The following is a 23,543-nucleotide window of genomic DNA, read 5'->3' as shown; positions in this document are numbered from 1 at the left end:
TTACACTCCGAGGTATGTCGATTGCAGTTTCTCGGTCACGAAACATTGTTTTGATTGGAACTGACGCTAGTCTATGAACCGCAAAGAGAATGCTTACTTATGTAGATGTCACACAACTATCGGCGCAATCACCAGAGCCATCGCACTACAGAAAGAACGCATATCCTCTAGCGAGCACCTTTCGTCGCTGGATGAGATCCAGCATCAGTCCTCACTACTGGCACCACCTCAAAAGACGAGGCATAACAAAGGTTTAGCGGGCGAAACGAAGCCAGCACAATAAATCAAAGGAGATAGATGAAAATACTGGCATTTACACCCGTGGTTAATATCTATAAATGAGCCAATATTTCTGTCGACTATTTACCCCCCATCATACCCTCACCCCACCACGCCCTCAACCTCCTCAAAAACCTCCCAATTCCTCACACACCAAAACCCCATCGACAAGTCCACTTCATGCAATCCCCTCATCAACTGATTCCACGCGGCCCAATCTTTCCTGAATAGTTGCATCTTGAATGCGCATAGTTCGCAGGTGCACCTCCTCCCGCCCCTTGGCGGCATCACACCACCAGCATCAACCCTCCAACATCCCAGCGCCGGATCATCATGGGGAGGGGAGGGGAGGCGGCGGAGTTTGTGTGCACAGAGGATGCGAAAGGGCAGACTGCCGGCCCCGCCCCCGTCCCCGCCCCCGCCTCCGCCAGCGAAAGAAGGATCGAGGTCGCGGCGGAAGATATGCAGGGCGCAAGTGCAGTTCTCATCATCGTCAGTCAATGGCGCGGCGGGGGCTGGCGAATCGATCTCCATCACATCCTCCCCCGCCCCACCCCCTTGTCCAACAGGTATTTCAGCAAGGGAAGAACTTCCACATTCGACGAGATCACGCAACGGTGCAGGCTGCTCGGCCCATCCGTCAGATTGTCCAGCCCGCTCGTCTCGTGGCGGGGGAACCATGACCTGGAAGAGCGGCGAGGGGGTGTATTGGATGGGGTGGATGGAGTGGTGGGGGTGGTGGGGGTGAGGGGCGGGGACGCGTAGATGGCTTCGGAGCTGGTGCTGGTATTGGCGTCGGCGGATGTGGTGGGTTGCGATGTTGTGTGGGGTGGGAGGGTGCTGAGGGTTTTTTCGGTCTTTTTTGTTTGCTGCTGGTGGGGAGGGGGGTGGGGAGGGGGGTGTGGCATTTGGAGGTGGAGGTGGAGGTGGAGATGGTGAGTTGGGAGTGGAAGGGGTGGGGTGAGGAGTTGGAGATGGGGAGGGGGAGGGGGAGGGGACATAGATATGGGGCTGGTGAGGTGAGGAACAATGCAGCTTTGTTGGAGATGCGTTCTTTGTTCTGGAAGGGGGGACAATGCTATTGTTCATACGGGCGAAGTTCGCTTGCGATCGTCAGTGTCAGTCACCTGGAACCTGAAATGGTCTTGTGGGGAATAATGGGGAGTAGGTAGGGGATGGAGAAGAGAGAGGACGAGTGATAGGTAGATCAAACCAGCTCGGATGTAGATCCCAGTATTCTCATCCATTCCCTCTCGTCCGCCGACGCTCCCTTCGTCACGCCTCATCTCTCTCAACGTCGGCACACAGGACTGACAGCTTCCCTAGGCAACAGCCATATCTCTACCCACATCCCCGGTTTCCACTTGTGCCTGTATGCTCCCGTTCATAGTCACCTCTCCTCGATGTACCGCGTCCTCCTTTTCAATGCTCGCAGTGAGAACTGGTAGCTTGTCCACTGTTTCACTCGTACTCTCGATGGTGGCAGTAAGGAATGGCGGTTCCTCTATACGATAGATTTCGCGGGTGACCTCCATGGAACTGTCGCCTAGTAGCTTGTTAGGAAAGAAACGAGTCGTATACGGGGAGGTTTTGATCACTGACCAGCATTTGTGCCATTGTTCTCTACCCTGTCAACACGCGCAGCTATCGCTTCAATTCTCTGCTGCATTTCTTTTGTCTCCTCTGCCAGCTTCTCCCAGCTCTCATTCAACTTCTTCTCGTTCAATCTCTTGGCTTGTTCTGCAGCGTGTCAGCTTACACGGCAAATCGTCTGGGTCCTGTGTTGGCTGGTGGTGGAGAGCGTTACTTTCTTCTTGTCTTTTGATCTTGCGGTCGGCTCTTTGGGGAATTTGTTCCTTCTGTTTGGCTGCAGACTGTTAGCGTAAACTTTGAGCCCAAGAATATCTTCTCAATACCTGCTTTGATTATTTGTCTCTTCACCTTGCGATTTGCCCTCTGGGTGATATGTTGGGCACGATTCGCCTCCCTCTGCTCTTCTGGTGTCTTCTTAGGCCATTTTCTCTTTCCCTGACTATTCGCAGTAGCATTGTTACTGGAAGCGCCTCCAAAGTTATTATCAGCCATGTTTTTGATGCTTTTGAGAATATTCTGATGGGATGTGAGAAAAGGAGTAATGGTTGCAGGAACAAAGACCGTCCGAGCTGGATCATTTTCTTATCAGAGGGGAAGTGTTGACCCCGCAACCCTGCACAACCCGAAAGTGAATGTGTATTCATTGAGATAACAGTAATCCGGATTTGCCTCCTCGCCACCCTCGCTTGGCAGTCAGAGCTGGAACAGCAGCGACAGCAAGTTCAAGGGAAAACGTTAATCTGACTCGAAATTTAGTGTGCCAAGATAAGCGGAACAGCTGCCAAAGAGAAGAGTTGGAAAACTGCATAAATTCTATACCTCTAATTTAGAAATCTTGCATTCAATAAAGAGTCTTGTAAAATATGCTACGATCTTATTGTATGTACAATTATTGCGACAGCAAAACTTCATTCTCTAGGGGAGACAACCTATAAGGGCCTTGAGAGTAGGGGGCCCTATTCCCTTAAGAGCCTCCTTGCCCGGGTACCTAAGCGTAGAAGCGGTAGCTGTTCCGCTTATCTTGGCACACTAAATTTCGAGTCGAGTCAGAATAACGGCTTCCAGTCCAAGAGCAGGCTGTCGTTTCTGGATGCAGAATTTTGAGATCGTAATTGGAAGGGCTGCTCAGAAGGCAGAAGTATCAGGGGATAGATTACAATGTCTTTGACGTGAGAAAAAAACCCTGCAAAAAAGCGTGCAAAATCAATGTTGCGACGACTCGAACTACCGCGAAAAAAATGAATGCTTCGAAGCTATCGTCTCCCGGAATTTTTTCAGTGTCTCCATTTCTAGATGTTACAGATCCTTTAGGGATGTTAGGTGCTTGCATTGACAAAAACATTAATATTTCAATATATATACCTTTTGAACAAAGATCACGGCCCATCACACGCCTACTACCTGAGCCTACCTTAATGTGTTTTCATGCACCTTAAATCAATCCTTTGCAGAATGCCCTGGATAAGTGTCATTTCAATCCTCATGGGTGCTCCATAAGCCCTCCAAGAGTCTGTGCTGAGTCTGCTACGCGACCTCAAGGCTGGGAATTCGCAGTCCAAACCATTGCGAAAGGAGGTCCCTGTCAAAGGAAGCGCTCGACTCCTGCTGTTCAATGGAGCAACGAATTTGTTCTACGTCAAGGCAATCGGAGATGTGTTTATGGTGTCCTACCCTACCTCTTGCCTGCCCGACCTGTGATCCTTCCCCCATCAACGACAGCTACTGTATATTCTGTCCATCGTTGTATCCTGGTCTCAACCATTGATTGCGTGTGCGCCCTACTTTCTCAGTGAATCCGCTCACTTCGGCATAAGCCGGTAGCACTGAGGGTTTCCGCCCCCGATTGCCACTTTGGATCACGACGCTTCGGGGCAGCAACCACATGATCCAGAACGAAATGCACGCCACCTACCATCTTTCTTTCCCAATATCCTCTTGGTCTTTCTGTGTCATCATATCACTCTCTATCTTATCCTCAACACTCTCCAAATATCCCACCATCTTCGAAAGTCCAAGATGGCAGCTCGTCATCGCAAAATACCCCTCACAGAGGCGCAAATTGAGCATAAGAAAGCCAAGTTGAAGCAGCGCAACGACGCCAGACGTCCTCTACAGCATGAGAATAGGCGAATTTTCAGACAGGGGAAAGGTCAGGGACTCCCTCACAGATACCTCGCATTGTAGCAAAGTTTGACTGACGCGTCGCAGCCATCGCGCGGGAATTGAAAGATCTGATCCATGAGATGACGGAGGGTGAAGGGAAGAACTTGTTGCAGGACAAACTTGCGCATATAGTCAGTGGGACGAAGGATACAGAAGTTAGGAGGGCGAAATTGCTAGCGATGCTGAAAGAGTTGGGAGGGACTGCTAAGACCGCGGGAAAGGATGGTGCAAGTGCTGGTAAGTAAGGTGTCTCCAGACTTGCATATACTTTTACTGATGACCTGCTAGGAAGGGACAAAAATACTGAAATGCGTGATACAACTGAGCGAAAGGAGCAGCGGGCGACTGTCTGTGCTACCATTGAGAGGACAAATGATCAAGAGGAGAAGCTGCCAGTCATTTGTGCCACCATCGAGAACGACGACTCAATGATCAAACAAGACCAAGAAAACGCAGGAGAGACCAAACAGCGTGAGGCAGAAGACGTGGACCTGAATACTGGGATCTACACTTGCGACTGGTGCTTTTGAGCGCGGTAGAGGCAGGGAAGACCTAATCGCCAGCTATGTAGAGTAGAGACATCTTCATCATGATGATACAGCCATAATATCTCTGCATCAAGTCACCATGCACCATTTCTCCCCATTTCGTTTTCACATGCGGGCCGATTCTAGCTTGTCAGGACGACTCGTCCGTCTCATTTCGCGCTGACGATGACCTATGAGCACTACTGAGACCGATGTAAAGAGGACAATGGTAAGAAGCAAATACTCCATCGATTCGTCTCGTCAACATTAACATTCTCTCTTCATGTATCTTACAGGTTGTGAAAATGACTCCACATTTCTTCTTCTCGGTGAATCCTGTTATCTTCCACTGGACTCAATGCCCCAACTTGGCATGCAACACTTCGAAAAAGGGAACACATAAGACTGAGGCCGAGATTTTGCCGCCACCTGGTATCAGAAATTCAGTCACCGACGCAATAAATCCCTTCCTCCTACACTTCACGGTCAGCCTCAATGAAGTCCCCACACGCCACCGCATGCTGCTTCTCAAACATTCTACAACCCCATTCCCATTCCCCAACAGAGATAGTATCAAACAGAGCAATGAAACACCGCAACAAGACTCTCACGGTTACTCAAATCGCCACCAACAAAAAAAGAGCAGCACAGAAAGAAAAGAATGACGCCATTGAGGCAAGATTGAAAAGTATGAGAACACACCATGACTCATCTCCAAGGTCGGCTTCCCGGGTGACCGCAGTAGACTCGAAGAACCGATTTTCTCTCCCCAGCCTCCAGCAAGCGCAGAAAGAGCCGCCCTCTAAGAATCAACTTCAATCTGCCTGGCAAATACGTCAAAGTGAGCCCACGATGTCTCTAGATCCAGAGATTGGATTTCACGCCTCACGATACGCATTCAATGAGAGGGCGTCACGAAGCGTCTCTGATGATCACTTCACACCGGGACCTAAGATCATAGCATCTATTGAGCACGTTTCTACATATGACGAGACAAGAAATCAGTACTGCAATTGTGTCCACGGGGATGACTTAGGCTGACCTGTGAAGCGATAGACTTGGTGAGTGACGGAGAAGGGGACAACGTCTCGAGATATTGTCAAAAACGACGAGGACGAAAAAGAGAGGAAAAAATTCATGGAAATTGACGGGGAGGGGCAGGAGATGGTGCAGTTTCTGGGGCGAAACAAAAGCCAGTGATACGAGACAATGGCGCTGATGGAAGCCACGCGGAGGAAAGGCGAGGGATTTGCGCTCAGTTTGAGGGAGGGATGCAAAATGTACGTTTGAGGGGCGTTATTGACCCTCATGCAAGTCTAAAGGTACTACACCACAAGCAATGAATATTCAATCTGATGGTTGACCTGGTATTTGAGCTTTCACAAGGCGTGTATCTTTGGCGCCCTGACCCGCCACACTTCGATTTTTTAGTCACGCTTCCTTTCTATTCACGTCTGCGATCTCGTGTATACTGCATTCATATTTGAGCACTTGCTTATCTGAAACACGACATCTGTGTGAAGAAGGCTCACTTCAAGGTGTCGTTACATATTGTCGGCCTTCCAAAGGATATTATTCGGTCCGAGATGTCTACTATCTAGCCGCTGCAGTCGACACATAGGTCTTTTCTTGTGTAGCTGTGTATCTGCCAAATTTGCTCTGGAAGCTCTGCTAATGCTAGTGACGTTCGAGTCCCGTGATGATCTTGAGACATAGGCTTGAGTGTCTTACAATTCACGTGAAGTGGCGAGGTCACTCTAAGCTCAGACATGCACGAACCTTCGTGAGACATCGAGCGTGTGAAGACGGACTTAGGCCCACATTATGCGTGTGAAGACGGCTCGTGGTCAGGCGGTCTTGTGTGTGTAAACAGCTCACGGGTATATAATTAGCTCAGCCCACCGCCTTCTCCTTCCTTCCTTTTCCCTCAACCCCTTATATAAATATATATATTACACCTTCGGTGGGTCCAAGGTATCGCAGAAGGTACCGAGAGAATGTTCCTTGACCTCAACTCTCGAATCTGGCAGCCTACAGCTACAGCATGGAATGGAGGCGAGGTTCCTGCGACATGTGGAGGATCAAGCAACGGTACGTAAAATTGCTGTAGTTCATTCCCAAGTCTTCCATCACGACATCAGTTCATGCAAACACCATATTTTGAGACCAACGCTGACTGAAGGAGGAACCTATAGCCAACCAAGCTCCGTTACCATCTCCCCGTCGGTATGACACGTACAAGCCAGACTACTCCCTCCAGAGGGATGATACCTACACACAAGATCAGCGCCCCCAGAATTACAACGGCGACACCCCCGAATGCCCCCGACAACCATACATGAACGCACGGCGCAGTTCCCCTACCACGTCACTCGACTCGGCAGCTGCCCAGCACGCTATCCGCTTTCCACCCGACGATGAATCCGAAAATGACATCTCCGAGCACTACTTGACACCGTAACCAATGCAGTCCGCTTGTGGAGAAGGCAGTGATGGCCAGAGTGCTCCACAAGGTTCGTACAGAGATTCTTCTCGTTGGCGTGACAGAGGCTAATGGAAGAAGCCGTCAAAACCGGATTGGACGTCATTGAGCTGAGCAGTGACGAAGAAGAGGGGGAAGAGCAGAGGGTGGTGTTGATAACTTCTTTGACTTTCCTTTCCTTTCTGCTTCCATAACCCTTACATAAATAGATATATTACGCCTGCAACGTATCCAATATGACACTCTACTAGACACAGCTATCACTCAGGAAAAAAATGCGTTGGCAGTGTCCTAGACACGAACGCTACATAGACGAGACATGACAAAAAGACCGCGAAGAACAAGGAACGACGCATCTGCGGCATGCACGAAGCCTCTCCAGCCACGCCCGTCGCAGATCCTCCCCTGACAATTCCATTCGACCGTCTGGAGAAGACGCTGAGCCCTTCGCCTCCTTCATTCCGACATTCGAGAATGCAAGGAACTAGTGGTGCGACGCCGATGCCGTCTATGACTCATGAACCTTTCCGTCAACAAACTCCAGGTCCTCTTTCCCTATGGCCCTCCATCGCAAGACGATCTTACAACATCAATCGACACAATCGATCTTACAAGCGAAAAAAAGGAGCTCGAAGGCAATGCTGTGATCAACCTACTTCGCGATGCCGAAGAAGCTGAGGAAGCTAGAGGGGCGGATGCTATGGAGTTGTGAGCCAAAGCTGGTCGTGGAGAATATCGAGAAGGTGGGACGGTTTATGATGAGACTACGAGGACTCGACATTGGCTTTCGTTTGGTGAGAGGACGATATCTTGTATTGCTACACCGACCACGGTCACGCCAGGAACGCTACCGACCATTGCTCCACCGAACTCTTCATCGGTCATCAACATTAATAGACAATACTGAAATTTTGCCCCTAGCGAGCTTCATGGATTGACGTGGTGAAGTATTGGGACATCGTTTTCAAACAAATGCGTCACGTGCCTACTCTTCTCCCTCATGTTGTGTGCATCTTTAGGAACTACAGTCGCGTGGAAACACCTCACACTTAGCCATCATTGCCGTGTAAGAGGTTTGCATGCTATATGACGGATGTGAAATGCTTCATGTTTACTCAATTACACTGGCATAAGACGTGGCGATTGAGACTCCACACTCGAAATATGCCATTCTATTTCACTCCTCAAAGATCGATGACGGGCTGGGGTGTTGATACCATACTAAAGTGTGAAGGCAAAACACGAGTGTGAAGGCTGAGACACAGCCCAATATTCACCGTGTCTCATTTCGGAGACATTCAACATTCAAGTGTGATACACAAAGTTGTGAACATAGGAACTTCACACGCACAGCATGTCTCTAATTGCCACTTTCTATGAGACATCCTTCCTCATGAATGATGAACACACCTCTCACGTTTGCCTCTGGCTGTCTATATAAGGCCTCAAGTCCCCCGTCCTTTCTTTCGTTCCTCATCTACCCTCGACCTTCGGGTACGAGTATATATATACCGCAACTTTATGACGACATTCTCGTCTTTTGTTCTAAATATATATACTCACAGCCTACCCCAATCTACTCTTCTCTCTTCTCGGTCGAGCCCCGAAAGGTCACTCTATAATACCAACTTGGTACGTGACGAAGCTCGAGGAGGATGGGCCAGGGGCATGTGGAACTTCGTCAGAGAGACGTCTCATGAAGCGGGCTGTGTCGAGGACTCAATTGTTGCACAGCCTCTCTATCGATCACTTGCAACCACAGGAGTTACTTCGCTCAACGTGCAAATCGAACATAGGAGAGAGGGCAACGACGAGACGGAAATGCTATGCTCCTCTCAACTCGTGCTTACAACATCTCAAAGCTCCTAGCGGCACCAGACGCAGCAAGAAAAAGACATCACTCTTGAGCGAAAACGTGTTGATTATGCTCCTTCCACTCTTGCAACTCGGACAATGGTCGTAACCTCGGGTTGCTCGCGTCGAGGCAGTGAACTTAGCCAGATATAATCAGGTCATCTATTCACTGGCAGCGTACGTGCACTCGCACTTACGACCTTAAGTCGCACCTGTATGAGTCCGATACCGGTGAAGATGGGTCTTAAAGAGATCGAAACGGCTGACATGGAATAATTGCCAGAGCTCTTCAACCGAACTACCCTGGAGTTTGCCCTGCCCGAGAGAGCCCTTGATTTTCGCAGCAGCAAGGAATGATATGCTAGGTCATCACGTTTGACATGGCGAGGTTTCAGGAGTTGTTGAGCGCCAAAATGACCTGTCTTCGCTGAATTGCTTGGATCATGAGTAAGAATGATGCCATGACTAAAGCTTTGAAATTGCTGCCTGAATGCTCTATGATCAACATCAGGGAAGAAGCCATCAAACAGAGCTGCGGAGTCTCGATCACAGTCCTTGGGAGAAAGCGTACAAATCGGGCTTACTCGAGAACAGCGACAGCTTGAAGGCATTAGACAACTCGATGTACGAGCTCTTGCTCTCTGGCGTGAAACTTGGGATGACGACGATCCCAATCAATGTCTCGCTGCGACGTCAAGAAAGCCATGGACTCGAAGAACCAAAACAAAGGCTGGTACTAAAACCGCACATGCCTGGGTTGCCTTGTTTTGGAGAAGGGTCAGAAGGGCTGTCAGAGTTGTGCAATATAGTGTCGTACAATGGCAATATCATCAACGCACCAGAGACTCGCTTGCTCAATCGTCCGATCTCTAGAGAAGTAATAAAGTTCTTTACGGAGACTTATAATTAAAAGACCAACACATCTTATGTGTTCCTGAATATCGACAAGGGCGTAACGATTGTTAGTGAGTCAAAGAGTCGATATAATCTCGAGAGCATCGCTGTCTGTCTAAATCACATCAAGCAAGTCGTACAGAAAACCTCGATGACGCTTAAAGACCTCACAATTATAGCTCCTTTCAAAGAACAGTTGCGAAAATACCACGTGGTGCTATACGACTGATATCGCAAAGATGCTTTCTGGAAAACGCAAGACATTACTGAGCTCGGAGTCAAGACGACTGACACATCTCAAGGTGACGAGTCTAAGGACCATCATTCTATCAACAGCTTATGAAGAAACTGGGAGTCTGACGAGGGCGAGCCCCCAGAGATCATGACAGAACCCTCTGATCACAGCAATAGACTCGCCGCTATGTGAAAGCCATTCCACAAAGCGCAAACAAAGTTCGCGTCCAAGTACACGGCAGCCGATCAAAGATAAGACCACACCCGAAGCTGAGAGTAAGGATCTCAAGAGCAGAGATCCTATGGGAGAAGAGTAAGGCCGAAGCGCAATTTGAAGTCATCCACGCTTTGCAAGAGGTAAAGTAAAAGCTTGGGGATGCCAAAAAGGCGACGGACTTCCGGTCAGATTCTCAAGCAGCAAGGGCATTCCGTTCCAGAAAACACATAGAAGAGCATCCTGAGAACACGACGAGTGACGTTTTCGGCGACTGATTCGAGAGACTTTGTTCCAGCATAGAAGAATAGAAGCAAGAGCAGAGCCGTTTGCCTATTACGAGGCTCGGATGAATCAAGTTCAGCATCTGGAACACCCAAACAGCCCGTCAAACAAAGAGAGACGACAAGCAATTGTGTCTCTCCAGCGCCGGCGGAACGCCACACAGACTCGCCCCCACCGGCAACATGGGCTTGCGAAATCGGAATCATCCAATACCGCAACGAGGCGCGATGACTTGATCGATCGAGACGCCGTTGTTCCCGGCTCATTTTCTTTGGCATCCTTACCATGGAGTCTCTGGTGGGCATGATGATCATTTGCTGTTCCACATTCGACGATTGGCTTGACGTGACAGTGAACCGCTATGAGGAAGACAAGCTTTGGATAACCGACCCAGGTCAAGTCTCAAACACTGAAGTCAAGCCGAAGCCATCAGTCGGAAATGGATCTCAGGAGTTCAAACAGGCTTTGTGCCTCAAGCCATGGCTCTTGACCTTCCTACCATTTTAGGGTCTCTTCGAGAATAAGCTGGAAATCATATTACCACGTGGTTGCCTAGGTGCTTGGAAACCGCAAGCCTTTTTTACTCACGGCTATTGCGCTAAAAGAGTCTCTACTCTCTTGGTCTCGATCGCGGCCATTTTAAATATATATAATACACGACTCGCCTGACGAGTTCTAAGCTCGGCGACGACGGCTTCTAGTCGGAGTCAACAAATGAATCTCTTGCCCGCCGAAGACTTCGATTGGGCTGAATCTGATGAACGCCAAAGGTACTTCACAGATGGCTTGTATCACAATGTCGGACGGTTTTGAGCAAGCCATGAGGGCTAGGAGGGCTCTCGAAAGCAAATGCAACAGAAAGAAGCGCGACAACGATCGGCTTCATAAAAAGCAACGACCGATGCGAAAGGTCGAGCGGAAGGAGAAAAAAAAACGTACCAGTCTCTTTACTTTATCCTCAATTCTTGTCTTGAAATTCGGTAGTAAGAACACAAGACAAGGCTAGCCTAGGGTCAAGCACAACGACATCCTACCGAAGGGATGACAAACGCTACCTTTATGTTTCCTCGGCCCATGCCATTGGTCGGCTTTCAAACATCAGTGAGCTTAACTGTTCAGATCTAGATGCTAATTGAACATCTTGTTTGGTCTGGCAGCAGTGGTCGCTCACTAGTCTCAGGTACGGCAGACAAACAGACCGTCGAACGGTGCTCTATAAATATATATACGTTGGCAGAGAGAAAGGAAGGGAAGAAAAGGCGAAACAATGCCAAACTTCGAGAATCCCAGAACTCGAAACGACAGCAGGCACGGCAAATGAAAGGTACCAAGTAACACCTTCTGCAGAGCCTAGTACCTATAATTTTCCGGCAGAGGGTCAACAGACGCAAGATTCCAGTGTTTCGATGAGCATAAGCTCTGACTCCAGGTCCCCACAATATCAAGGTTTGTCGACATGATAACATTCGTCAAAGGGTTCTAGCGTTGACTACGGAGTACCGCTCTTAGACAACGGAAGCGTGGACTCGATGCTCTGGACGGATTGAAGGATCTTTTTGAGGACTTTCTCGAGCCTGCAGAAAGGGTGCCCTAGTCGTGGCTGGTGTCTACGAGGGACATGGTCCACCTCTTGGGGGTGCTGTCTCGACGACTATAAAGCATCTATCTCCCGTACTCGCAGGTTGAACGTAGACTGAGAAGCTTCCATAGTTGAATCCTCGACGACCTACCACTATCGTTCCTGAATTTGAACACAGCCCTGGGGTGTGTAGGGAGGAGCTCCACGGAGAACGACCGGCTAGGGAAAGTGGCCATGGAGATCAGGTTGGAGGTTTACGACCAAGTGATGTCCACCGAGGGGCGCAGTACCGCTATGAGGTTGGATATACAGCGGTATGGCAAAATACGCCAGTCGTTGGGCCTCCTGGCGACGAGCAAAACCATCTAGGGATTCGCCAGAAATACCCTCCATCCCTGTTGTCCCGATCACAGCCTCAACAGAGACCAGCCGCTCCACGCTGAGTGCAACTACCTTCTCCCAGAACGAGCCCAACTGTTACTTCGTCTGCGGTGGGACTGGATGCAACGGCCGGCTATAATCTTCTCCCTGGGCGCGATAGGAGTTCCCTGGATCGTTGTGACCATTCAAATCGACGCCGTCGAGAAGTGAGACGATCTTCCGGCCGTGCCCATTACGATCATCGAGAACGACAAGCGCTGGGCCGCTCTGGCGCCGCCGTTGGGGGGATGATTGATGCATAGGCCTCGACGAGGAATTTGATATCCATCTATATCAATCTGGTCGTATGGGCGTAGTCATCTACGAGCTCCCATTGCTCATCCGTGGCTGAGGCGGGGAACATTTCTCGGTAGCCTCAAGACGCTAAAGTATGTGTCGATCACAATTACTTGGACCGCAGGGCGACAGCCAGCTTCAAAGGCAAAGGGGACCCCTGACGCAGCGCTGCGCATGGCAGGAGACAATTACGGTACCGTCACGGACGATTTTAAAGGGATGTCGAATGGGTTCCTGATTATGCCTGGGAAGGGGTCGATGAGTATCAGCACAAAGTCCCAGAGGAGGCTGTATTCAGGGAAGAGTCTGTTCTGGCCGAGTCATGATGTGCGGACCCTGTGTTGCAGCAGGGCTTCATGAATTCGACTATCTGCATCGGATCCCCGCGAATGGACACAGGGATCTAACGATTCGAATACGGAGATCACAGCATAAATATATATAAACGCTACCCCAGCGACGAAACACTCGCAGCTACGACTACAGACCAAGACAAATCTCAATATCTAGCGGCAACGATGGATCTTACATGGGTGACGAAGAGATGCGAATCACTTCAGTTGCAGACTCACCTGCCTCTGACAATGAGATATGCGCAGCATATCTGAGATCCGAGACCAATGAGGCTGAATTAGGCATACGTGCTTATTGGAATGAAACCACATTTGTCGGATTCAAAATGTCTACCGTGAAAGTCGTTGTGCCCGCTGGTGTTATGGTCGAAATCATCAGAGCCGCTGAGACCCGTGAAGCCAACACTGAAGCAGGACGAAATGAGAATGTCTCGGACATAGAAGAACGATTGCAAAAAGCTTTCGAGCGGGGCGCACTGTGCAGCGGGCGTTGGACGAGACAGAAACCCGGGAGTTGTGGGAGGCTAAAGACGTGAATATGCCCGACAATATCATCTCAGGAGAAGGTCGAAAGCGGCGCAATAAGCCATCTGCACAGCTGACGTTCCGGCTCGGGATGGCTGGGCGCGAGCTTCCAGTGTCTCGATGAGCAATATCTCTGACCCTAGGTCTATGCACTTCCAGGTTTGGTCGACGCAATAATAGTCTTAGAAAGGCTCTAGCGCTGATTGGCTTCCATGGCGCTGGAAATCGGACGGTTTGCCTGATGCTGCAGAGACAGAGCTTGCTGAGGATTGGGTCTACGAACATGTGGCCCATAATTGGAATGGCAAAACCCAAAATAAGGGGCAGTCAGCGGCCCGATACATACAACTACGTATCATTCTCTAGACTTGCTGACGAGGGATTGTGCTGCATCAGAGATAATCTACAACAAACGGGAATGCGTTACACTTAGCGCACATAGACCACACCACTACTCAGGTCCGTCTATTTACCCATACCATACTAGCTCAATTCAGTATGAAATCACCGTATTCATCGAGGGGATGTGACTGAGCACTTTCCTCAGCGGACTACAGACACCTAAATATATATAATTTCCGCTCCCTTGGATTACGATGCCGAATCAGGCACCGAGACTGACCCAGGTGCTACAGTGACACGAGACGATGTTCACGAGCAAGAAACAGACGCTGTTACGCTACAACGAGAGCCCTTCTTCAGTCCCTCGGCGTTAAGCAGACCCCAAGCAGTCTCAGTGCTAGGTTGGCAGCAGTTGGCATTAGTCAGATCCCTGACGGCAGTGATATCGCCTTGGCAGCCGGCAGCCGTGAGCAAAGTCCAAGGACTCTCGATACTACTTTGGCAGCCGTTGGCTCGGAGTAGACCCCAATAGGCTTTCTCACCCAGAAGAGGTGAGGGGCTCGCACGAGTCGAGCATTTATGACTTTTCCAGTGATAGGCAGCAGACAAAAGATACCTTGCAGCTACAAGCGCCTATTCGAGTTTAGGGTCAACGGATCAAGCAGGATGCTTAATCTCGCGTCGTCTTCGGAGCATATCGACCGTGATTACTCTCGCCCGCCAATTCACCCAGAGACTAGGCGCTTTATCGACTCAACGAAACACTTCTAGCTTTCGTACCACTGGAGAGATGCGCAGTTCGACTGCTAAGTTGTCAGACGAAAACCGACAAACCTTGTGACCGGATGGTCTTCAAAGGTTATCAGCGATCAATTGGAGGAATATGGGAAGACAACAAATATTTGATAGGATGTGGGAATTAATTGCTGCTTCGAAATGCAGACACATCCCGGGGAATATAGAAAGCGTTAACAGATTCCCTTCTGTGTGACCATAGGAGTCGCAAGGATTTGGGGTGACAGAGCCTTAGGCCAGAACCGCTCTAACAAAGCGTCAGTAGCAATAGCGATCAAAGATGAGGGGGCAATTGTTACATGGTAGCGTATAGATATCCCCTTTGATGGAACCTATTTCCGGACAATACAATAACAGTATGATCCACAGATGACACAGTTTTTTCTTTTTTTGGAAGCTTTTTTCGCTTTGCGACAGGGTTGCCCGTCACATTTGATAGCAACACCTGGTTTCGTACACAATCCCAGTCATGTCTCTTATAAAAGCCGCCATTTCTGATTTTCATCAGAAGAGAAGCAACAACGATCTCCATCCTTGAGACCAAAGCTCGATTAGAAGAATCTAGTTGAAATCACCGACTTAAAGGGTGAAGGGGAGGAGTCCGGCGACGGTGTCGCGAAGGCCATTGACCTCTGACGTAGGGCAGAGGTGGCAGGTGATGTGCGATAATCGTATTGGAAATGTCGAGGATTGAATGATGTTCCTTGCGCCTTGTGAAAAGACTGGATGATGGAACAATGAATCTGTGGCGGAATGCGGGAAACAAAATTGCGCATCAAATCAAGACAGAGCGTTGCGCGATTCATGTATTGCGATTCAAGACACAGAGAAAATTCAATGGATGTTGAATTATGAATAGGCCTGTGCATTTGATCATTTGTCAGTGTCTGCAAACGATCGCGTTGATTTTTGTTGAGATGGTTGGTTGTGGATTTCATTGTTCACACCATGAATGATGACCATTGTTAGGACTTTAATTGAATGATGAAGATGCGTATACACAAATTAGACAAATTGTTTCCAACAAATTCACTAAATACTCACAAGTCGCAGATGCAATAAAGGATGACTTTGCGAAACAAGAGCGAGTGGCAGGGTGCGCGCGGGCGACGGCTTCGTTGTGCTAACAATTTGAATTCAAAGGTATATGTTTATGAATATGAAAGAAATTTCCTGCAATTGGAGAATGCGTGCGTCCTAACCTGAAGTCGAGGGCCCTTAAATGTCGACTGATAAGATGAGAGAGTGCATTCTTTGGAGGTGTTGACCAGACTTGCTTGGTACCCCAGACCATCTCCCTAGCGGTAGAGGTAGAACACCAGAATTTTTTGGCGTGGGTTCAAATCTCAGCACAAACGGGACAATGGCTTTTTTTCCCGTCTTTTTTCTAATATTTGCTTTTCGGGTGTCATGCAGGCTGGACTGAAAGGTGTTGGTTCGGACTTCCCGACCACCCCTTGCGATAGGCTCGTTTTCCTGTATTACACTTCCCCAAAGTCATTGCCCACTAATATTGGGCCGTTGGAGGCTGGTCATTGGGGGATAACACTTTGTTCAGGCAGCGTCGACACACTCACCTTTGGAGGGGAAGCCAATCAAATCCGGCGTGTCAAGGTCATGGCTGGGAGCTTGCCGGCAGAAAGTTTCTCTCCTAACACTTTCTCCTTTTGATACCCAGCATTCTCATTTGACTTTGTCTCCTTTTGACATCCAGCATTCTCTCTTGACTTTGTAATACTTTAGTCGATCTTGTGAAAATGTTAGACGGATGGGATGCAGCTGTTCGGGCTAGGAGAGCCGAACAGAATAAGAAGGATAGAAAGAAGAGAAAAAACGCAAAACTACATAAAGTCCAACGGGCAGAGAGGAAATATGAGAGACAAGCTATGAAGCTCGGTATTTTGCCCTACTTTTTCCGTCCTACCTTGCTTACAGTTGGTAGCCAAGAAAAGAGCTCGTGTTGATGGGCGCCGAGAGGAGGCGATGGGCTCACACGAGTCGAGCATTTACGACTTTCCCGGCGAGGGGCAGCAGACCCGTGAGACCAGTCCGTCCAGTGAGCCGAGTGTAGCAGGGGATCAAGGTGAGTCGGCACAGCGAATATGTTCTGACGTTGAATGCTGACAGTACGTGGCAGACTCGCCTTCGCCCGGGTATAACGATGGAAACGGAGAACAAGAGTCCGAGACAGGAGACACTGAAATCGCCTCGCCTTGGGTATATGCGCAACTGACCCAAAACTATATGGCAGAGCCAGGTTCGGGCACAGCCAGTGGCCCGATTCATACCAACACGTACCACTCACTGGACATGCTGACCAGCGGATTCGTCCCCAGCCCAAGCCTCCATCTCAATTCACCACAAATTCCAGCAGGGAGCAGTTCAAACCCACCGCCTCCGGACCACGACTACTCTCGCCCGCCGGTTTACCCAGAGACCTGGGGTTTGACGAACCACTCTGACCAAAGCACTTATGGCTTTGGTGTCGCTAATACGGCTCCTGCCCAAAGGACTAGACCACTTTATGGTCATGCAGTAATGGAATCCAGTATCTACCAGAGATCTGGGATGGCTTTCCCACCGGACTCGAACAGGCAGAACGAATATGAGCGGTTCAGATCGTCGACAGAGGTCGTCGACTTAACCGGCGACTCGGGGGACGACGAGCAAGGTGGGGTTCCTCTGGAGAGACGATCTTCTTGAGAAGACTACAGTGGTATAATGCGCGAATGATGATGGCTGCTGGAATTCCTCTAGCCAGTATGCACGGCAATTTGGCAATAAGTCATTTGGACAGGACGCCTCAAATGTCCTACCAGAACGAACGCGAGACCATGATTGCCAACACCATCCAACTTGAAAGATTTGCATCCATTTGCCAATTGCATTTTACTTATCTTCAGCGTGTGACACCATAATCGATTGCCTCCGATGCCTGACTTGGTCTCCTTAGCCTACCACGAACCTTTGATCACAAACGTCCCCATTCTATCGTCATCTCTACTCTTCGCCAACATCATCAACGATTTCAGCAATCTGGTCCTCTCAAGCGACTGCAAGTGCCGACTCATTCCCAGCTTTCGATGGACTGCCTGCCGTCCCATGCCAGGTCTATTGTAACGTGATGTGATGCAATTGGTCAGCTTTTCGCTTGCAGCGCCGCTCCCCACACTTTTCGATTGATAACATTCCTGTCGAGTCAGTTCATTGTACCTGGTGTCAACCATGGGGCGAAGGCCCCAATTCTGCGGGCCGTCTCGAGACTAGATCAGCCAAGATCATGAGAGTCGAGCTTAGGAGGCAATCGAAACAGAGACCATGGGCGTTCAGCCTTCAGTCCTCACCACTAAATCCCGCAAGCCAACATGTCCCAGCTCATAGAATTCGGCATAATTCGCACAGATCATGGCTCTAATGCAGTCACGTGCTCTGTGGGAGGCGAAGCCAGCCCAAGCATGACATTTGTACCAACCTGCCAAGCAATCGAAACACGACTAATGTGGGATGCTGGAGGGCTTAGAAATGGCACGCAACTCAGAAGATTGGCACACGACATCAATGATACATCTCAGCCTTGGTCTGGCCGGATGAAGCATCTGAAGGAGGCCCAGTAACGACCCTAGCCCCCAAGTGCGCCACAAGTCCCGAAGACTAGACAACACCACTACAAGGTCAAGAGAGGCTCCTGGTGGTCAATTGAGGCTCTTCTATCGTTGTGTAGATGCGGCGCTTAGCCCCTTTCTGCAAAATTTGATTCTGTGGGGAAGAACGTGCTGTGCCTCGAATCGCAACACTCAGGGCGTTTCACATCGGCTCTCAAGCTAGTACACCATGCGATGCGCGATTGTTGCCCGAATAGGCCTAGAGTCTCTGAAAAGCTAGAACGTAACGTCATTCACACCAATCTGAAGACACAGGCTCATCAACACTCGACATGTCTCACTGCTGAGCACCGAGCTGCATGGCCTGTCTACTGAAGGATGCACTTGCCATGATAGCTAGTGTAACGAGTTCCTATCTCGAGCCGTCACAATTCGATGGACAGCATCGCCACAAAGGCCTCTATTTCTTCGCCTCGACCTCGGCGGCTCTCTATCTGTGCCATAAATGGAGCTTACCCGCTCGGGCCCGGATGACTCTATGCAGCCAAGGTCTCAGCCTCTCAGCGATGGAACCTAGTCCAGTCTCAGCATATGGTCCTTACAACGCTTTTTTGACCTTAACCGGACCTGCTAACAATGTCTGGATAGTGATGATCGCCTTAACTTGACGTGGATCAGATAGCTCTGAGAGATAATTTAAGCGACTTCAGCCACTACATGTATGATTGCTGCTAAGACTAATGACGAATGTGATGGCCTCACTTGGTTTCTTATTACCTAGGCGACCTCAAAGGCAACACCCTGGCTTGGCGTTTGGGAAGTTGTGTTGCTACACTAAGGTAGCAGACACCGGAAACTGCAAATGACTCAAAAATGCTGGGCAAGATGGCACAGGATGTCTCCTTAAATCACCAACAATGTGTGGATTTGACGAAACAAAAGCCCATAAAACTCGCGCATCCATTCCGGCATGCCTATCTTACAGTTTCGCTTGACGAACTCACCGGATTTTACCAACTGGATGACTAGCGCTAATGGGGTACCATACGCATGGACTTGGGGCTAGATCCGTGATACTATGCCTAGCGGTCAGATACTCCAAAGGCGAATGTGATGCTCAAAACGAAAATGGTTGCTTGCTTTGAAGCCAGCCTCCTGACTTGGACTATTGTTATATCGCCAACGGTATTGAGTTTCAAGTCGAACTCGGATGATATACAAATTCCAACGAGATGAGAGTGGTTGGTATAATGGTCTCTCATTCAAGGACCACTTATCTAAGGGTTCAATCCCTGTATTCTATCAATTCCCAACTACCATCAGCACCCTATCCTGACCATCCGTAGTTGTCATTGGCACAATAACTCGAAATGTTGCGTCTTTCGAAATGTCTGCCCCTTTTGGGCGCCTTGAGTAAATACTGCACCTTTAGACCCACTTGTTGACTGCCATAGCTAACAGTAAGATAGTATCTGTTGTCATTTCAAATCCAGTACCCCAGGATCAACCGGAGTCAAGCAGTTCCGCAAGTTCAACGGTGGCAACCTCAGAAGCAACAGAAAGCTCGAGCTCGACTTCAAAGAAGACTGTTGCTGATACAGTTGGCCAAACGATCACCGTCGCTGGTAAATCTTTGAAAGTTGCAACTGTCGCGGAACCGGATCTTGATCAAAACATGGTTGATGACATCTGTGGTACTCCGAACGGCGACTACGTGGGGAGTGATACAAGAACACAAGCAGCATGGAAGAGTTACGGGATTGGTGATTGGTTCTTGAACATGACCACGACGAACTATGAAAACAATTGGAAGAGAACTGACGGGACGCCGTTTCCCACTATCCAATCGTTGCTTCTACATATGACGGGTAACAATGGCAATGACCCCTGCTATGATCTTGAAGCCCCGCAGTGTTCGGGTAGCAACCTCCCTTTCGCGCTTTGCACATCGCACCCTAAGGCAGGCTTTGCCTGGTACGGTCTAGCTCATTGGGCAGAGTTCCTTTCTTTGGTTCACACCAGATTTGGCAACAACGTTGAGAGTATCGGGTTCAGGACAAGCGAGTTTGTGACCAGATTTTACACTCCCGTAGAAGATCCTACCACACTGCTCATCCCATTGTCCGTTGTGAATGGAATTGTTGGGGGTATATCCGGATTCTGGGGTCCTTTGGCAATCGTGGGAGGTCTTGGTACCATCGGGACTGGTATGATCACTCAGGCTGGACTTGACAAGGCAGACCCCACCAAGCTTTGGGGTGATGTTCAAACAGCTGTTGGTGACGCGTATGATGCCGTCCGCGATGTGCTACGAACTTGGTACAAGGCGACAGTCTACAGTCCCCTACCGGCATATCCTCCTCCCGACGGCCAAGAAAGATACGACAAGAACACGACGCTGCTTCCCCAGATACTGTTAGACGGCAATTTTGCATTCATCCCAGCTCTCAATGACGACACGGACACGGCCCTCAAAGCATCTCTCGCCGCAGTCGTGGTGAATACTCTCTGGATCCAAGACCGCGTCATCATCATCAAGATCTCGCAGAATGCCTACGGCGACCCAAACAAATACAAAGTATGCAGCGACTTACCCACGGACATCATATATTGCGACAAAAGCAATCCTTCCAACTGGGTAGCGCACCTTCTCGTACGATGGCAAATGGACGGCGGCGACGAGATCTCGCACAGCAGATTCAGCACCGCAAACTGGAACGTGTGGGGCGCCTACGCGATCGGCGAAGCAACGAAAACCCAAGGCAGCAAGAACGTCAAGACCAAGAACAAAAACTGGCTGACCGAATACGGCCTCGACAAAGACCTCCTGATCAAAGTCTCCGTCAAAACGCACGAGACGTACGGGTTCCTCTACCAAGACCAAAACGGCGCGCTCTTGAGGCAGATTCAGAAAGATCCGACGAAATTGAGCCAGGAGGATATTATCTTCGCGAATCTTCCTGTTTGTGATATTGATGCGACGATTGGGCCGGGCATGCATCTCAATAATGCGTACGATAAGAGTGGGGATAGTCCCATTGTCTTTTGGGGGGCTTGCACGTGCGTGCAAGGGAAAGATAAGAATGGGACGCCTTGGCCGACGGGGACGGATGATGAGGGGAATGATTTGTATCCGGATTCTCCGAATGGGTGGCTCGCCTCGGAGTGTAGGGAGAAGGGGTGGGCGAAGAATAAGTAGTGGGGGGGGGATGGTTTATGTTGGGATGAAGGCATGGGGGTAGGTAAATCAGACCATCAATGTCAATGCAGACAGTAAATCTGACTCTTGTACAAATAAATGTGGCTCTAGCTTAACGCTTACCTCGATCCACGGAGTCTCCAGCTGTAGCTGTCGCCAATGAAGCCGCTCTCTCAAACATCAAATCCACAGAGCGCCTTTTGCCTACTACCAACATCCAAAGACAGCCCCTAATCCCAAGAATTCAAACAGAGGCAGTCTCACGCAGCCTTACAATCTCGTCTGGATAGCTGCGAGATAGGACGCCATTACCAAGCGAAGACGTAATTAGGAGCCCCAAACTCCCCAAGACCCTTCATCTCGCGAATCCACTATTCCCCTCCCCGCGTCCACATTCGTACCGACTCTCACCTAATCATGACAAAAAGCTACGTCTGTGATCTCCGAAACAGATCGTACGGAGTCAATTGCAGCTATACGCTCTAAACCCCCTTTGCATAACTATCAGTTGCAAAATGCCCGAATTCAGCACCAGCACCCGCGGCGACGTAAAGTTCTGAATCGCTGCCAGAAGAGTCTAGCTATCACGGAGCAAGCTTGCGTTCGTACTGCTAGGTGGCGCATGGAGTGCGATGGCGACTGATATGTTTTCCTCCGCTTTCTCTGTCGTGCAGTTAGAGTAGGAAGGTAATCAATATCCTAGGGGGCGGGGTGAAGGGGGGAAATACCAGCAGACAAAACATCTTTCAAATCCTGCTCTATCACGAAGTAGTCAAGATAGACCAAAGCGTTCTCGATAGCCGGGATTGATGCCAGTTTTTCAAGGTCCCAAGGTGTGTAATACACTAGCCATGTAAACTCGTCGACGCGTTGCATAATCGCTGCATTTTTGTCTTCCAGAATTGCAAGCGTTTCATTGTCTATCTCATCTTTCAGCTCCACGAGAATATAGTTGGTTTGGAATGCGTGGTGAGGTATATAGAGGTGCCCAGGATTTTGAGGATCGAGGATATTTCCTTCGATGTTGATGATTCCCATGGTAATCTGAGGATGACGATGTTAAGAGGATTCTGGATGTTGTACGGGAAAATGCTGATGCGAACTTCAATATATTGCTTAGGAAAGAACGAGGGATTGATCAGAATACTTTCCAGTCGAGTGTGCGTTGTGAGTCATGTAATTGTGGGGCGTGGCGCTTTTCCCCCTAACATTACTTACTTAATATCTCAATAAATTGAGCTTAGCATAATTCTTGACAACCGGGTTCAGAGCGAATAGTACCATCGCCATAGCGACAACGTAAGAGAATTCAGAAGTCGTCCGTACCATCATTGCCGCTTTGGTGACGACTTCCACAATATGAAGCCCAAACCCCCTCACGATCAATCCTATGACAGACATGAAATTGCAGAGAAAATTGCAGAGCAGCCTAAATCTATAGCTTCTCATCACAACCTTCAAATCCCTTGCAAGGCCGAGGCACGCTAGTGCCTGATAGAACAACTAATTATCATATCGTCTGGCTATCGTACGATGATTGTGACATCCTGCTGGCTGGCTTAGCCGTTCCTATCCATTTATCTGGTTGTAGTAGGGTGTCGGTCGACTGCCGCCAGCTGATATAGTGGCGCTTGTCGTGTCGTCTGGCTGAGTAACTACGATTTTCGGCTGCTGCTGGCTGGGGATGCAGCTCTTGCCGCATCGCCTGGCTGTCGGGCCACCTAGCTTAGTGAAAGCAGACCGCATCTTACGATGGGCTTTTCCTCTGTGAAAGAAGTCATGCAGGTAGAAGATCGTGACACTTTGACATGAGGCCCGACTCTTTTTTCCTTGCGAGTCTCTGCAAAATGACACTCAAGGGCAGCGCGACGACCGTCACTGTCATAGTTGAGGATGACTTGCGACA

General features: G+C 49.4%; 6 protein-coding genes across 6 annotated transcripts; 4 read left to right on the top strand and 2 right to left on the bottom strand.

Annotated features, from left to right (window-relative positions):
• Nucleotides 1–1,601: 1,601 nt before the first annotated feature.
• Nucleotides 1,602–2,364, bottom strand: KY384_005088 (uncharacterized protein; the record flags this gene model as incomplete). The annotated part of the gene is made up of 4 exons (XM_044813590.1): nt 1,602–1,825; nt 1,882–2,008; nt 2,039–2,166; nt 2,313–2,364. 4 exons carry the CDS (start codon nt 2,362–2,364, stop codon nt 1,602–1,604), a joined length of 531 nt encoding a protein of 176 aa, XP_044669868.1.
• Nucleotides 2,365–3,888: 1,524 nt separating this feature from the next.
• KY384_005087 (uncharacterized protein) lies at nt 3,889–4,565 on the top strand (the record flags this gene model as incomplete). Its single annotated transcript, XM_044813589.1, has 3 exons — nt 3,889–4,021; nt 4,081–4,272; nt 4,324–4,565. 3 exons carry the CDS (start codon nt 3,889–3,891, stop codon nt 4,563–4,565), a joined length of 567 nt encoding a protein of 188 aa, XP_044669867.1.
• Nucleotides 4,566–6,559: 1,994 nt separating this feature from the next.
• Nucleotides 6,560–7,023, top strand: KY384_005086 (uncharacterized protein; the record flags this gene model as incomplete). The annotated part of the gene is made up of 2 exons (XM_044813588.1): nt 6,560–6,653; nt 6,758–7,023. The coding sequence occupies 2 exons, from the start codon at nt 6,560–6,562 to the stop codon at nt 7,021–7,023; spliced, it is 360 nt and encodes a 119-aa protein (XP_044669866.1).
• Nucleotides 7,024–16,593: 9,570 nt separating this feature from the next.
• On the top strand, nt 16,594–17,298 carry KY384_005085 (uncharacterized protein; the record flags this gene model as incomplete). The annotated part of the gene is made up of 2 exons (XM_044813587.1): nt 16,594–16,770; nt 17,218–17,298. 2 exons carry the CDS (start codon nt 16,594–16,596, stop codon nt 17,296–17,298), a joined length of 258 nt encoding a protein of 85 aa, XP_044669865.1.
• Nucleotides 17,299–19,825: 2,527 nt separating this feature from the next.
• Nucleotides 19,826–21,637, top strand: KY384_005084 (uncharacterized protein; the record flags this gene model as incomplete). Its single annotated transcript, XM_044813586.1, has 2 exons — nt 19,826–19,851; nt 19,900–21,637. 2 exons carry the CDS (start codon nt 19,826–19,828, stop codon nt 21,635–21,637), a joined length of 1,764 nt encoding a protein of 587 aa, XP_044669864.1.
• A 577-nt stretch (nt 21,638–22,214) lies between these two features.
• Nucleotides 22,215–22,675, bottom strand: KY384_005083 (uncharacterized protein; the record flags this gene model as incomplete). The annotated part of the gene is made up of 2 exons (XM_044813585.1): nt 22,215–22,300; nt 22,366–22,675. The coding sequence occupies 2 exons, from the start codon at nt 22,673–22,675 to the stop codon at nt 22,215–22,217; spliced, it is 396 nt and encodes a 131-aa protein (XP_044669863.1).
• Between the last annotated feature and the right edge of the window lie 868 nt (nt 22,676–23,543).

This window comes from Bacidia gigantensis (assembly GCF_019456465.1).
Source record: "Bacidia gigantensis strain McMullin 20006 chromosome Unknown contig_244, whole genome shotgun sequence".
Classification (NCBI taxonomy): Eukaryota; Fungi; Ascomycota; class Lecanoromycetes; order Lecanorales; family Ramalinaceae; genus Bacidia; species Bacidia gigantensis.
Note: the sequence above shows the minus strand (reverse complement) of the source record. Positions and strands in the feature narration are given on the sequence as shown.